The 14,412-nt window shown below is 34.9% G+C and overlaps 1 protein-coding gene across 2 annotated transcripts in view; it reads left to right on the forward strand.

Moving 5' to 3' along the window:
• The window catches only part of GPM6A (glycoprotein M6A), a 139,592-nt gene that overhangs the window by 92,298 nt on the left and 32,882 nt on the right, over positions 1 to 14,412 (forward strand). For both annotated transcript variants that reach the window (XM_027789707.2, XM_005239522.4), the window contains exon 2: positions 1,483 to 1,675. In XM_027789707.2, the coding sequence (XP_027645508.1) occupies positions 1,635 to 1,675 (41 nt within the window). In that variant the 5' untranslated portion in view covers positions 1,483 to 1,634. The remainder of the gene's footprint in view (positions 1 to 1,482; positions 1,676 to 14,412) is intronic.

Consider the following 14,412-nt stretch of genomic DNA (forward strand, 5'->3'; position numbering starts at 1 on the left):
ATATCAATAGAGGTTTCTATTTAACTAGAATGTGTATATATTTGAAAATGGCTTAAACTGTTATCTTCAGAGAGTCTTGTGTATAAATAGCTGCTCAATGTATATATATATATATATATATATATATGTATGACAGATCGATATTTGTTCATTAAAAGCAGAAAATGGATGTTTGAACAGCCAGAGAGGAAATTAGTACTTTGGCTATTGAGGTTAAAGAAAATGAGAACTTACTAACTTAAAGGACAAAATACAAAATTGTGTAGAGGCTACATGGACTTCAAGAAAAAAAGATGTACTTTCTTTAGAGAATGGTATTTTTGTGCCTTTTTGATTTGTTTGGGTTTTTGTGTTGTTGTTTGGTTTTTTTTGTTTGTTTTTTTAAATACATCTCTGGTATTGCTGTGATTTAGCTTAGCCTAAAGCTTTTGGAGCATGTTAAAATATATTGACTCACAGCTGATGAATATCTTATAAGTAATTTTTAATTCGGTATTGTCTGTATAAGCATTTAAAATTTATAGGCCACACTTTTTTTCTATCCAAATCCTTTTTGTCATAAACTGGTAATGCTTAGGAAAAATAAAACTTCTGGCTACTGAGTCGATGCATCTTTTCCTTCCCTCAGCCAGTAGTTTCTGCCTTCTCTGCCCTTCCAGAAGGGCATGGGAGTGCCTCACCATGGGAGTGGTGAGATTTGGGAGAGTCAGAGATGCTCCATTCATGAAACTGCTTGACAAACTATGCATGGTAGTCCCAGAAATTTGAGCACCCTTGCTGGGGAAAGGTTTTTTTTTGGGGAACAAGGCATTGGTTTAGACACTCTGAAGGCTGGACAAAAGATTGGCCTTGTATAACTCAAAAGCAATTGGCCTCACTTAAGAAACATTGGACAGGGTAAAATACATTGAGAGAAAATTCAACTTCTATAATTGTTTCTAATTCTGTGCTTTTTTAGTGGATATCTTAATTTATTATTGTGAGGTTTTCAAATGGTGCACAAAGAATTGGTGCTGTGGGCAGAAGCAATTCTGTTGTCAGCACTGTAAAGATGAAAAAATGAAATAAACCTGTGGTGATGGAAGAAATTGAACTGGATATCCTTTTTTGGTGGTTTTCCTGTTATTGAGGATCCTCCTCATTAATCTGATAGGCGAGCAACAGGAATTGTGACTATAGGTATAACCTAGGATTGATATTGTAACCTACTCTGAGTAAAAAAATGACGCTGTACAAGAAATTGTTTAATGTTTCATGTTAATTAGATGTCATGTCTACATTTAATAGGTCAAGTAGCAACTGAGGAAACTCAGAAGTTGAATTAATCTGTGTCCTTTTCCAGATTTTCTGACATTATGGGTTGTCATACTTGACCTAATCTCTCTTTGGACTGCAGTCTTCAATTTTCAAAAGTATTTCTCAAAAGAAAAAGCTTACATTTTACTTTGTTGATATATTAAAACACAACTTTATTTCATGTAGGGTGCTTCGAGTGTTGCATCAAATGCCTGGGTGGTATCCCCTATGCATCTTTGATTGCTACCATCCTGCTGTATGCTGGAGTCGCGCTGTTCTGTGGTTGTGGACATGAAGCACTTTCAGGAACTGTCAACATTCTGCAAACCTACTTCGAGATGACAAGAGCTGCAGGAGATGTTATTGATGTCTTTACCATGTAAGTTAGGGGTTTTTTAATTGTTTCCTTTTCAAACTGCTGAAAAATTCCACAGGGGATATAAATTTGACTCAAGAAAATGTGTTGTAATGGGAATCATAGGAAGAGTGACTTTGATAGGCTCAGCAGATGAAATTTTGACAGAGGTGATATTTCTACTATTTACAAGCAATTTGTAATACTATTTAATATCCCATAGTTATAATTTATTACTAAAGGTTACTTCATATAATAATGATAAATCTCTTTCATACATGGAAGGCTTTATCCTTTTTTTCCTGTGAGATTCTTTGCTGAAAATGCTCTAAATAGACATGGCACAAGTGTGTAACTAGTATCAGATTAGTTCTGGGAATAAATGCAATAAAGAAGTAACTGAAGAGTTTTGCAGAACCCTGAGACTCGAAATGTCAAAACCCTGTTGCCTCTGGTTTTCCTAGAATTCATCTGTTTTGAAGGTTTCATACTTTGCTGCTCCTGAAAACCTATTTCTGGAAGGCCTTTGTTTTGTTGAGCATTTCCTTCCCTTTGGTAAATTAATTACATTTAACAAAGTAATTTCCTGTAACCTGAAATTAAATAACATATTTTCTAATCTCTTTAAAATGATGTCTTTAAAACGTGATTTTCTTAGATATTTGTAATCCAAATTGTTATCTGGCTGCTAATGATTGTAACTAAAGCTGAAGAATCCTATCCTCAAATTTTTAAACCTTTTCTTTTATTAATGCTTTTTTGATAAGTGATTTGATCATCCACCAAAAGATTGACCTCTTATCATTGATAGTTCCATGATAATGGCAGCTCAGTGCTTAGCAGTGATCAAAAAAGCAAACCAAGTACCAGGAATTACTGGGAAAATCATAGTGAAACAGAGAACATACTTATGCCATTGTATAAATCCATTTTTCACCCATGTCGTTAATGCTGTGTACAATATTGATGCCTAAAGAAGGCAAAAAGAGATTATTAGAGTTACAGAACAGAGGCTGAATGGTTAAAAATTGAGTATAGTAGGACTCTTCAATCTAGAAAGAGAGTGCTTAATAGCTGTTGGGCTAGAGGTCTGTAAATTCAGTGTTATGAATAAGGGCTGCAAGGTTAGATTATCTTTCATTTCCAGTACAGGAAGTTTGAGATATCAGAGGAAACTAGTGGGCTCCAGGTTCAGAAGGAACAAGTGATGGTTCTTCAGTTGCTGTGTAGCAGACCTGTGAAGCTAGTTGCATATTGTGGATGTCAAAAGTTTATATGGGTTCAAGGGAAGACTGGATAATTTTGGAAAACAAAGCCAGTTGGTTTCTGATGGCATGCAAACTTATCTAGCTCAGGAAGTCCCAGAGGCTAGAATAGCATTGGGGAGTTTATCATGTTGAATTGCCTGCTCTTACTTTTTTTATATTTATAGTTTGCGATAGGAAAATGGACAAGATATATATTTGATCTGACTTGGTACCACTGTTTTCACAATACCAAGACACAGAACCTTAAATCTCTTAACTTGCGTAGTGCTATATTATCATCATTTGTTCAAAAGCTTCTCTGTTGGATGTTAGCTGTATTGTTTGTGGAATTAGTAGCCTGAAGGGAGAATGTACCAGTAGGTATGCCACAGCTATGTATATATTAAAATTTCTTCTTAGGACTGAGGAATTTAGATTTTCTTGTATAACAATATATTGGGTTGATGGGAAGTATGTGACTTCTGCTTTGCCTTTTTGGCTTGTCATTTAGAATAATGGGTCTGACTTGACTTGGCAGCTAAGGTTCATTGTTATCCTGAATGAAAGATCAGTCATTTTATTAGGTTGTAACTTATTTTATTAGTCCCTAGGAAGCCATTAGTGCAGAACAGCCACAAATCAATGCTTTCTCATCATAGCAAGTTTTCCAGCTTCCCTCTGTCAAATACTTAAGTGAAAATATCAGTCAGAAGATGTAGTTCAAATACATATAATTCAGTGGAAATTATTAAGGAACTGTAAAGGTGATTATTATTTTTTTTCTTGGCATTTAATTTTTTGGCTTAGCTAGTAGCTTTTTATTTGTTTGGTTTTTTTATTTACTTAAAGGTATACTAAACCCTATTCTTCCCTTGCTAGACCTGCTGGTATTGGAATTTTGGTTTATTCAGTTGTGAAAGATGTCTCTAAATTTATGTCTTAAAAGGTGGAGAGGCAAATATTTTGACTAAAAGTGGAGGACTCATTGTTTTTAACTGGATAAACTGTGTGATTCTCAAAGAAATTTGCACACATTAATTTTCTACCTGCTTAAATAGATATTACCCTACTTTTTAAAATAATTTGTCAGGAGAAGTAATGCATGATATTATGTCAGAACTATTGATTAACAGTTGGCAGCACAAAAGCCCTATAGCAATTATATTGCTTTGAAAGGCCAAAAAGCAGAAAGAAAAAAATACGTAAGTAGAAACAAACAGTGCAGTGCCTACATTCTTAAAACTATATATATTGAAATAAAACCTAGTTTATTGTTCTGATTAGAAATAATAAGAATTAAAAAAAGTCTAGCAGTGTGCCCTACTAAATTATACCTTTTTAAGGTTATTTAAGACATTTTAGCTCTTAATGCTTCTAGCGCTGTGAAGTGTCTCCGGCTAACCTGGAGTCTGAACTGTGATAAATGTGCTAAGCAGGTGCTGCAGTGGAGTGAAGTGTGTTAGATTCTGTTTAATCATGCTTATGGTTTCTGTCTATATTTTTATTAGCACAGTAGATTTCAAACGTCATTCAAAACAAAAATCAATCCCTATCTGAGAGCTGCTTATGTGGGTGGTAAAGAGATAAGGGTTTTTTAACTGTACCCACAACTGTGTGTGTTCTGAATTCAAATAACACAACTCACAAGCCACTCTATATCTTTTATCTTTGTCATTACAGTTACTCATTGCAATTTAAAAGAAGCAGAAGATGCCTGTGGGGAAAGTAGGGCATAAACAAGAGCTGAAACACTCTTTATGTACCTAAAATAAAAGCCAAAGTCCCTAAATCCAACAAAGCCATTCAGAAACGTCCATATCAATGTACCTGAGGGAATCAATGGCCCTAAATGTTCCTGCCTTGCCTCCTCTCAGCCTGCCCATGGTCTCTATGGCCCAGGACCCCATTTCAGCCAGCCTGGGGGACTCAGATCCTCACCCTGGACTCACCTGGCCATGAGGCTCAGACTGCCCTGGCTGCCTTTGGCTGCCCTGTTCCCTGTCTGGGGAGCTGGGATGGGACCCGGCTGTCCCATGGAGAGCCTTCATCCCACGTGGTGCCCCAGTGTTTGGGGAGAGATGAATTAATTAAGAATCTGCAATATGCCTTGAAGTCCCCTTGGAGGGCTAAAAGCCAAGAGCAGCAGCCCCATGGAATAGAAGAGGCAGTCTGAGTGCCTGCTCTGCAAAGTGGACATGGTCCATGATGCCAGCTCCCTTTATCTAAGTTCAAATAATATATAGCAGCTGCAGTTCATAACTGCTTTGGAAATAGTAATAATTAGTAAATATTTATAATTGTAAAAATAAAGAGCAAGTTTTGCATCTGGTTTCAAAATTCCTTAAATGCCAAGCAGTTAAATCAGTTTTCTCAAAGTTATGATTTTCTTTCCTAGTTAAAATATGGAATGATCATGGTCAATAATTCTGAGGTATTGGAGACATCCTGGAGACATGCGAGGTGCGGCAGAGATGGTACTTTTATAGCACAGGTTTACAGTACAGAATGCTGTTTTGCTTGCTTTTTTTGAGGGGGAAAATACAAAACCAAATTTGGCCTGTAATAGGCTGGTAAAAACAATAGTTTCTAAAAAATAACAATTATTTTTTTTTTTAAAAAATATTTTTTCTCAAAGTACTGGATTACAGCCTGACTTGAATTTCTTCAGGGTGATGTAGGTAAAACTAAACTCTTTAAAACTAAAATAAATCAAACATATTCAAATTATGAGAACACATACTGTACAGACAGGTATTCCTTATGAAGAGAACACATCTTCAAAAATCACAAAGCTGAATGAGGTAGACTCCTGTCTTTACACAGTTATTTCTAAATCCATAAACCTTTAATAAATTAGATGTTTATAAAAAACATTTGAAATTTGAAATCTTTCCATTGGGACTAACCACTAATTATATTGTTTTCTGAATCACTTTTGTGAAACTTCATTCTCCATAGTCCCAGACTTCTTTACTATTGACATTATCACTGCTGTAACAGTAGCTGCTTTTTTTTTTCCCTACCCCCTCCCCAAGTGAAGGAATGCCTTTTTTCAGGATTTAATGTACAGAAGTTATAAGCTGTTGTTTGGGATGTTGATTCCTTCAGTGGATGTAGAATGGTTTTTTGAGTTCCTTGTGATTCAAAGGGATCCTAAGACAATAAGTATGGTGGTTTAAATTATCCTGAAAACTGTCTTTATGATATTTTATCTGTAAGAGGTGAAAGGTTTATGTTGCCTGCTTTATCAGTTTAACAGCTCTGTAGGCTTCACTGAAACTGAGTAATCTGCTTGAGACAGATATGGTATTCAGCCATTCTTCAAATAACTTAGTAAACTGCAGTGAACACTGTATCTGCAAAGTACTGTGTAGGACTAGGTTTGCTTACTTAATCATTGATTTTGGCAAGATTTCATAGTCAGCAGAAATAGGTGTATGATTGTCAAACATGTAGTGTATGAGCTGGATTTTTGTATTTTTCTGGTGTTTGGAACAAATTCCAGAAGATGTTCTTTAGGAAATCAGCAGCACAAGGTGTTTCGTGTATTTCCCAACAGCTTCTTTTCGTGGTTCTTTCTCTTTAGTATGCAAGGCCAGTTAGTGCCATCTGTCACCTGTTTGTGATATATAGACCACAAAACAAGGGAATCACGGTCTTAGAGTGGAAAATGAAGAAATCTTTCTGACAGAAACATTAACAACATTATCCTACTACAGTCAGAGCTAATTCAAGTCATTGTAAATTCACTTCCTTTTAAAGGTGTGAAACCAAATAGTAAACTAAGTTACAATCTGTAAGTCTGTTGTCACTATCTTCTCTGTTGGAATTGTCACACTCTACGGGAGCCACCTTCTTACAGCTAAAAGTTTCCTTCTTCTCAAAATGTGAACGCCTGTGTTTCAAATGCTGTTGTGTCCAAGTTTGATGCTTGCTGATAACCTTCCTGTTAGTCAGTGTATAGATGTTGTTTATTAAAGGGATATCATGTAGTAATATATGTATATGTGTGTAACAGCTTCCTTTTGAGGAAAAACAAAAGAGAATGCATAGAAGCTTTTATATGCCACTCTTAGTGTTTGAAACCAGTCCTTTGAGAGGTAGATAAATAGATGTTATTCTGATGTCCTGTTCTTTGGTTTTGTTAGTTTTTCAGCTGTCACAAGTTAAATATTGGTACCACTAAAAATATTATTGTTATCATTAATATTATTACACTAATATTATGGAACACTGTGAAAGGTAATACAATGAGACCTGTAGTAAAAGCTAGGTGGTATGAAATGCTATATTTATAAATATTTGAATTAGACCATGTGATGGTTCTGTTTTAGTCGTCAGCTTAGTACACACTGGTACTAATCCAGTCTTCCCTCTGCATGTTTGTTCTGTTACAAAAGCCTGGCATTCTTTAAGTTTAAACTTAAATAGTGTTTAAAACATAATTTGTATCATAGGAAGCAAAACATGTAAGGCTCTATCAGGACAAGCGATTGGCTAACCTATGCAGGGCTATGTCATATGTCACAACAACCATCCCAAAGAGCCCTGGAGAATGATCCTACTGGTTCTATCAGGAGGAGATTCATCTGCGTACCAATTCCGCTGTCTAAGCCAGCAAAACAGGAAGAAACAGGAAAGAAGTGGAGATGTACACAGGTTGCATGTACCAAACCAGACTGCCTGTGGTTGAAGCCAGGCTTGTAGAATCATTTGTTTGAGATGTGTACTGCCTTTTTGGAGGTGTATACTGCTTTTTGTTAAGGATTGTTTCCACATGCCTGATTATGTAATAATATCCAAGTAGTTATTTAAACAATAGTTTACTTTTCCTTTATATAACAAATCTGTTGCCTGGGGAGTATGATCTAAAGTTTTTAGATTCGTATGTGTAAAATTAGCATTAAAAGGTTCTTATAAAATGATAGTTTTATATAAAAATTAATTATTTTATAAGTATGCCTGTTAGATGTTTGCTTTTAGTTAATAGGTTTTATTGTTGCATTAGATCAATTTGATACCTCTAAAATACCTGTGAAAAAGTGATGTATCTGAAAAATGTTATAAATATCAGCAAAAATGTTTAATTACAAATTATTTTGCAAATGCAATGCTTGGAAACTATCTTTAAAATACCTGAATATTACTAGATTGATACATGTGAATTATAGTTGCTTCTGTGACAGAATATTGTTTTCTATTAATCTCATTTTACCTAAGTATTTTAGAAATCCTAGCTTTTTATGTAGTACTGTGTGCCTACTGTATGCAGCACAGGCGCATAATCTTGCACTACGAAAAATGGACAATGATGGGCTGACAACTGCCTTATTCTAACCCTCTTTTGAAATCTACAGAGAACCTTCCCTCTTAGTTTTTTTGTGATGTAAGTTCTGAAGATGTAGTCCAGAATTAAGCAAAGGAGTCATATGGCTACATATACATTAGAAAGCATTGTTAGTTAGCACGATAGAAACAGTTTCATAGACCCAAATACTTGGTGCTAATAACATTCTGTTCATACAGTATTTATTTCAGGGACTTAGTCTGGACTCAGTCTTGCCTGATACAATGAACATCCATTAGTGGCTGTAGCACAGCAGGAGCACTCCTGGAGCATACTTAGGATTTAGCTGAATTGGAAAGCGAGTCCAGGTTGTGCACTCTGACAAACATGATGCAAACCATACCTCAATAAGTAGGGACAGCTGCAGGATTTGCTCAAAAAAACCCAGCAAACAAAACCAAACAATTACTGAGCCAAAACACTAATGGGGATGTACCCATAATCCCTACTGCTGTAAAGTTAAAGGTTTGTTCACTGAACTCAGTGGTAAAAAGAATTCTAAGTAGGCTAATGAGAGTTCTCACTGAGTTCTTGTGCCTGGATTCTGACTATGTGTAGAAGAATGAAGTTATCTTTGCAAAGAAGGCCTAACTTTGGCCCATCTGTCTTTGACAGGAACTATAGGAGAAAGCACAATGTCATCGAAAGATGCATTTTTCATTAAAAAAACCAACACAGTTTACTTAAGGAGAACAGTTTCTATTTCACTGGAATGGTTCAGTCACACGTAAAAAGCAACACTGGACAAATATAGCATAATAAAGATTAAGGGCAAAACATTTTAGATCTGGTATCATTCAGTAGATGCATCAGGTCTGACAAAACATGCCAGCAGTTGAGAATATGACTTTTGCAAGATTATACAGTGCTGAAAAGTTACATTTACTACCTACTCAGCTGCACTATGTAGCTTAGTGTTCTGTATCCTGTTAAAAGCAAAAACCAGTAAGAATCTATGTAAGTAAAATTTAGGATTTGGGAGGTACCTGCAAAAATGTGGTCCTCATTTTATGAAATAATTGAATAAGGAAATTCATAGCAGCGCGTGTGAATAAAAGCAGAATGATATTACATAAAGAATTTTTTGGTCTTTGTCTGTGAAAATAGAGTCCACTACTTTTAGGCAAACATCTGTATTATTTAATACTGTGTTAAGCAGCTATCTCTCTTGGTTGTTTGGAATTTTGGATTGGCTACTATCACTGTGTGCCTGTGACAAAGCATTTGCAATAGACCTTTTCAGCCAGTGGTTCATCTTCATAGAAAATACTTTTTTCCTCTTTTAAATGCCTTTATTTCCTTCTAGTCTTATTTTAATTTATGAACATATAAAATGGAAAGCATATATTCCTATGTAATACACTTATTGCTAAATCTTGCTTCATGTGCCATGCAAAACTAAGATAACTGGCCTTTCCACAGGAGATGTGAAAAGGATAAAAATAACTATTACCAATGCTTATCTGGAGTTTTAGTATTACGTTGTCAGTCTTACACTATCAGTATGTAGCGTACAAGACTCCAAGTTTACATTTGTAATAACAAAATACTCACAAATCCTGTTATATGTTTTTGCCACATCTTTTCACGCTTTATTGCTATGGAAAGTTGCCTGGGAATTCAGTATGCTTAGTGCACAACACCATCATGTGATTCTGCCAAAAGTCTGCATGTTACTGTGCACTAATTCCAGTCTTTTTTTGGTCTTCTTCAGGGAAAGAGGGCTCCAGATTTCTTCCACATTTAGCATCTTAGAAACATTTTTAAAGAAAGTAGGTTTGCTAGAGGTGAGCAGACAGAACAAGCCTGGATTATCAGAAACAATTTTGAGAAGCAGCCTCGTCCATATGTCATAGTCAGAATTTTGTGGTTTGGACTCAAACATAACATGATTATTTAAATTCTTATGATGGATCCTTTCCTATTCCAAAAAAAGTTATGAAATTCATAGGGCAGAGATGTGGTTTGTGCTGCTATTGCCACTCTTCCATCAGCTTGTGGGTTCTCTACTGCTTTTAGAGGTGCTCCATGAGCCATGCTCGGCTCAACTGTCCTGTTCCTAGGAAGGAAGCAACCATCAAACTTTTAAAGGATGATGATTAGGATTATATTCTGCATACCTGTAAAAGGGTTGAATGCCACAAATAAATCTGTTAAAATGAGTGGGATCTTATGTCACATTAGCTTCTGTTCAGAGTAAAACAACAAAATCTGATCCTTGCAGAACGTGAGTGTAACTTGCATTTTATAGTGTAATAATCACGATGATCTCTTTATATAATCCTAACAGTCTGGTTTTAGTTTAGAGCAAAAGATTTGTTTGGTTACATAAAAAGTTTCTCCCAGAAATATTGAATCAGAAGTTCCTATTTTCTTTTTATTATGTTCTATTTTTACTTCAGTAAAAAACACTTTTAGGCCTTTGTTGCTCCTATCCTTTGTTAACTGTCAATCCTTTCTCCGTTCACCATTTCCTAGCAAACTTTGAGTATTCTGTACTCTGATTTTGTTTTCTTTCCACCTGAAATTTAGAAGTTTAGACTCTGTATTAATCTAATCTTGGAAAAATCCCTCATGGACCTATGCTGACATTTTCATACTGGTTTCATTTTCCCCTTCTCTACAGTGAGGATATTTCAGGGTTTTTGACCTGATTTATTTTGTTACCTGGAGTTTTTTGGTCTTCCTTTGCAGGTAGTACATGATTATTAATAAATCTTTCTTTCTCCCTCCTGGCTGTGTCTTCTTTCTGAAGTCTGCCTTTGCTTGTCTTCTCTCTTTGCTAACAATTCCTCTGTGTTTCATGGTACCAAATATCTTCATTGCTCAAAATGTTTAAGTGGGTAATGTCATGAACTTATACTAAGAAATTGTTCCCAGCTGGTTTGCAGGAGAGCCTGAGCACCTCTTTTAAAATCTTCCATGGGGCATGGCTTCTGCATACTCTAAACAAACCTTCTTGCTTGCAATCATCCCCTTATATCTTTTCTGTCTCCAAAAAACACATTTGCAAAACTCTTTCTACAAGCTTGAGATAGCTTGAGGGGGCAGGCTGCTATCTCATCTCTTAACAACTCTTAGGATCAGTCCCTCAGGGGGCAAGAGGATCAGCATGAAGGTTAACATTTCTGTTTTCCAGAGTAACAGAGATCATTGTGCACTCTAGATGTGAACATCAACTATTTAAAGTTCCTTGTGATTGAAAACAATAAATAAACTGAAAACAACCCCAGACCCTCAAAACCAGCAAAACTGACCTACCCGAATGGTAATTTTTACATGCATTTCTCATCTTTCTAAATTCTCTATGCCAGCTATAAAAAAAAGGGAATTTTTAATTAGTACTTTGATAGCTTTGGTATTTTATTTTCCTTATTGTCTTTCTTTTAGCTTAGAAATAGGTATAATTGCCTGAATCTACTTGCATTCAGAGAGTATATGTACAGTTTGATGGCAATTATGTGCAATTCAGCACCTGTAGTATCTGAATGTCATCATCTATATTGGAAAAGTTATGTTATAAATTCAGGAAGAGAAATGTGAGGCAGAATTATAAATACTGGAAAACTAGTTCCACAGTAATATCTAGTACTATGGTGGGCTAGGCCAACCAAAACCTCTGTAATATTAAGCTTTTTATCACTTGAAGTGTACACATACATTATTTTAACAAAAAGGTTTTCTGGACAGCATGGGAATCATGTTTCACAGGGCAAAATAATGTGGGGTTTTTTGTTGCTGTTAATTGCAAATAAATGTTAGCAATGCATTTCTATACTAACCGAATTTCAAAAAAATATATCCCTAGCTAGTATGTACATTGTTCCAAAGCAATATTAAGTAATTATGATAAAATATATATATATATATTAGTGTCCATTAACTGAGTACCAGCCTTCAGCATTGAGGGTAGAAAGTGTACTATGATTAGACTGAATAGTGTAAATGCTTCAGGTTTCCTATAATTTGCATTCCTTTTACGACACAGTAAAATATAAAGCGTCAATGTTAATAGTTCTTCTTGGATTATCTGTAGTGGTAGGAAATCTGTTTAATATGGTGGGGCAGCTTTCAAAACAGGATGTATCAATTATGAACTCAGTTGATGGAAGGAGTCTCAACAAAAAAATAACTATTTTGTTGCAACACACTTTTTGCAAAAACCTGCTACACATAGAGATGATAATTTAATAATTAATCTTATTGCTTGCTGATTTATTTTATTTTTTAACCATTGATTTTGCCAAAACATGAAAAAACACAGTAGGAAATGTGCAACATTGATCTGATTCACTGAGAATGTTTTCACTCACCTTTGGCTTGCCTCTGCTGGGATAGTCTACTCAGTACTCAGTTACAACCTGTTCATTGAGATGCTAGCATTGATTGCTTCCATCAAGGACTTCTGTCAGAAGAAGAAAGTGTTTTCTCTAGATCTATTTTAATATTAATCTTGTTGGATAGAATCTAGATTCAGATTAATGAATCAGGAAGTCCACTTCATATAGCATAATTAATGACCCAGCAGCAGAAAAAGAACTTGATTTAAATCACAAAGTGAAAACAGTGATGTTTGAATTTTTCACATTTCTGAACATAGTGTTGTGAAGAAAAGCAAATCTGGAACCCATGGAGCATCCAAAAGATTAAAACAGTATGCAAAGCATGTTTTAGATTATTCTATATATATAAAAAAAGGCTTTTTCTAAATTAAAGATGTTTTTCACAATTAGTTCATGTTTAGATATTCATTCATCTTATTCTACCCAGCAACCTAGGTTAATATGTAAAGATTACATGATCAATGCAAATTTGTTAAAATCAGGTTTATCTTTGCAATCTTCATTAACTGCTTTTTAATAGAAATGTTTCATTACTTTAATTATATCATTATATAATATTAATAGGACCTCTGTATTTAGTGAATAGCTATTCAAGATCTTTTTGTTCTTCTCATTTAGTGTAGCTGTAGTCTTCACATAATTTGTGTCTTTCCGATCCCGTCAGAAGTATAGAATTTATCTTTACAATTTTAACTCTCCTTCCTTTGCTCCTTACCTACCTCTTCCCTCCCATTCCAGCCTACACAAATGTAAACCCTGCTTCTTCTTTTTCTTTGTCATTACCTATCTTGCCCGTTGGCTCAAGTTCATCACCCTTTCTGCCATTCCCCTCTACCTCCTTGGTTGCTCTCATGCTCTGTCTGCAACTTTTGAGGCTTTGCTGAAACACAGATGACAATTAATATCCCTGAGTTCATCCACAAAGAATCAAATTTTATTTTAAAGAAAAGCAATCTCTATTTTACAAGGGCTATATTTTATTAGTTATTATAATTCATTGGAAATCAAAGTTTATGTGAAATTAATTAGATGCTGCAGAAATAATTTAATACCAACACTATCTTCAAAACTATATATATATATATAAACCTGTTGTAATATGTTTTCTTTAAATACAGCACATGCTAGATGTAGTTATATTCCAATGCTATTTTATCTGACTTGTAAAGAGGTAGTCAAATAATTGCTTCACAATTTTCGTTTATATCTTTACTCTTTGAATTATACAAGGTCCTTTCTCCTTGGAGTTAGTCTGGCTATTTCGTCTCAAGGAGTCTCTTCAATAGAGGTTTTACTATTTCTCTCTGTAGAAAGTGTACAAGGAAGAAATTTACTTCTGTATTTGGCCAGTGTATAGCTATATATATTTTTTCCTTGTGAAAGGAATTTTTAAGTGAAGTTATTCTTTTAGCTGCAGATAAGACTGAGGGAAAAGCAAAGATCTTTTAGCAGGCTTTTTGATACAAGTAGCTCAGTGGGAGGCTCAGCACAGATGATTTAAAGGGTTGTTGCAAGGGCTAAAATAGTCTCTAGACTTCCTGAAACTCTTAATCTAGTTAAGGCAGTGGTGGGAGGTCACAATGTCATAAGGTCTATAAAATAGGAATTGGAAGAGATCTTATGGAATAGCCACAAAGTTGCTGTCTGTTTCTTCTAAGTTTAGTTTCATGAGTAATGACAAAATTGGCTCAAAACATCATTTTCCTGTTAAAACAGTGTTATGCTGGTTGAATTACTATAAAATTAGGGAAATAGCATATTTACAATATAATCAGCAATTATATGTATTAAAATAAATCTCATGTTTGCAACTTCTAATACTGT

This window comes from Falco peregrinus, chromosome 2, assembly GCF_023634155.1.
Source record: "Falco peregrinus isolate bFalPer1 chromosome 2, bFalPer1.pri, whole genome shotgun sequence".
NCBI lineage: Eukaryota > Metazoa > Chordata > Aves > Falconiformes > Falconidae > Falco > Falco peregrinus.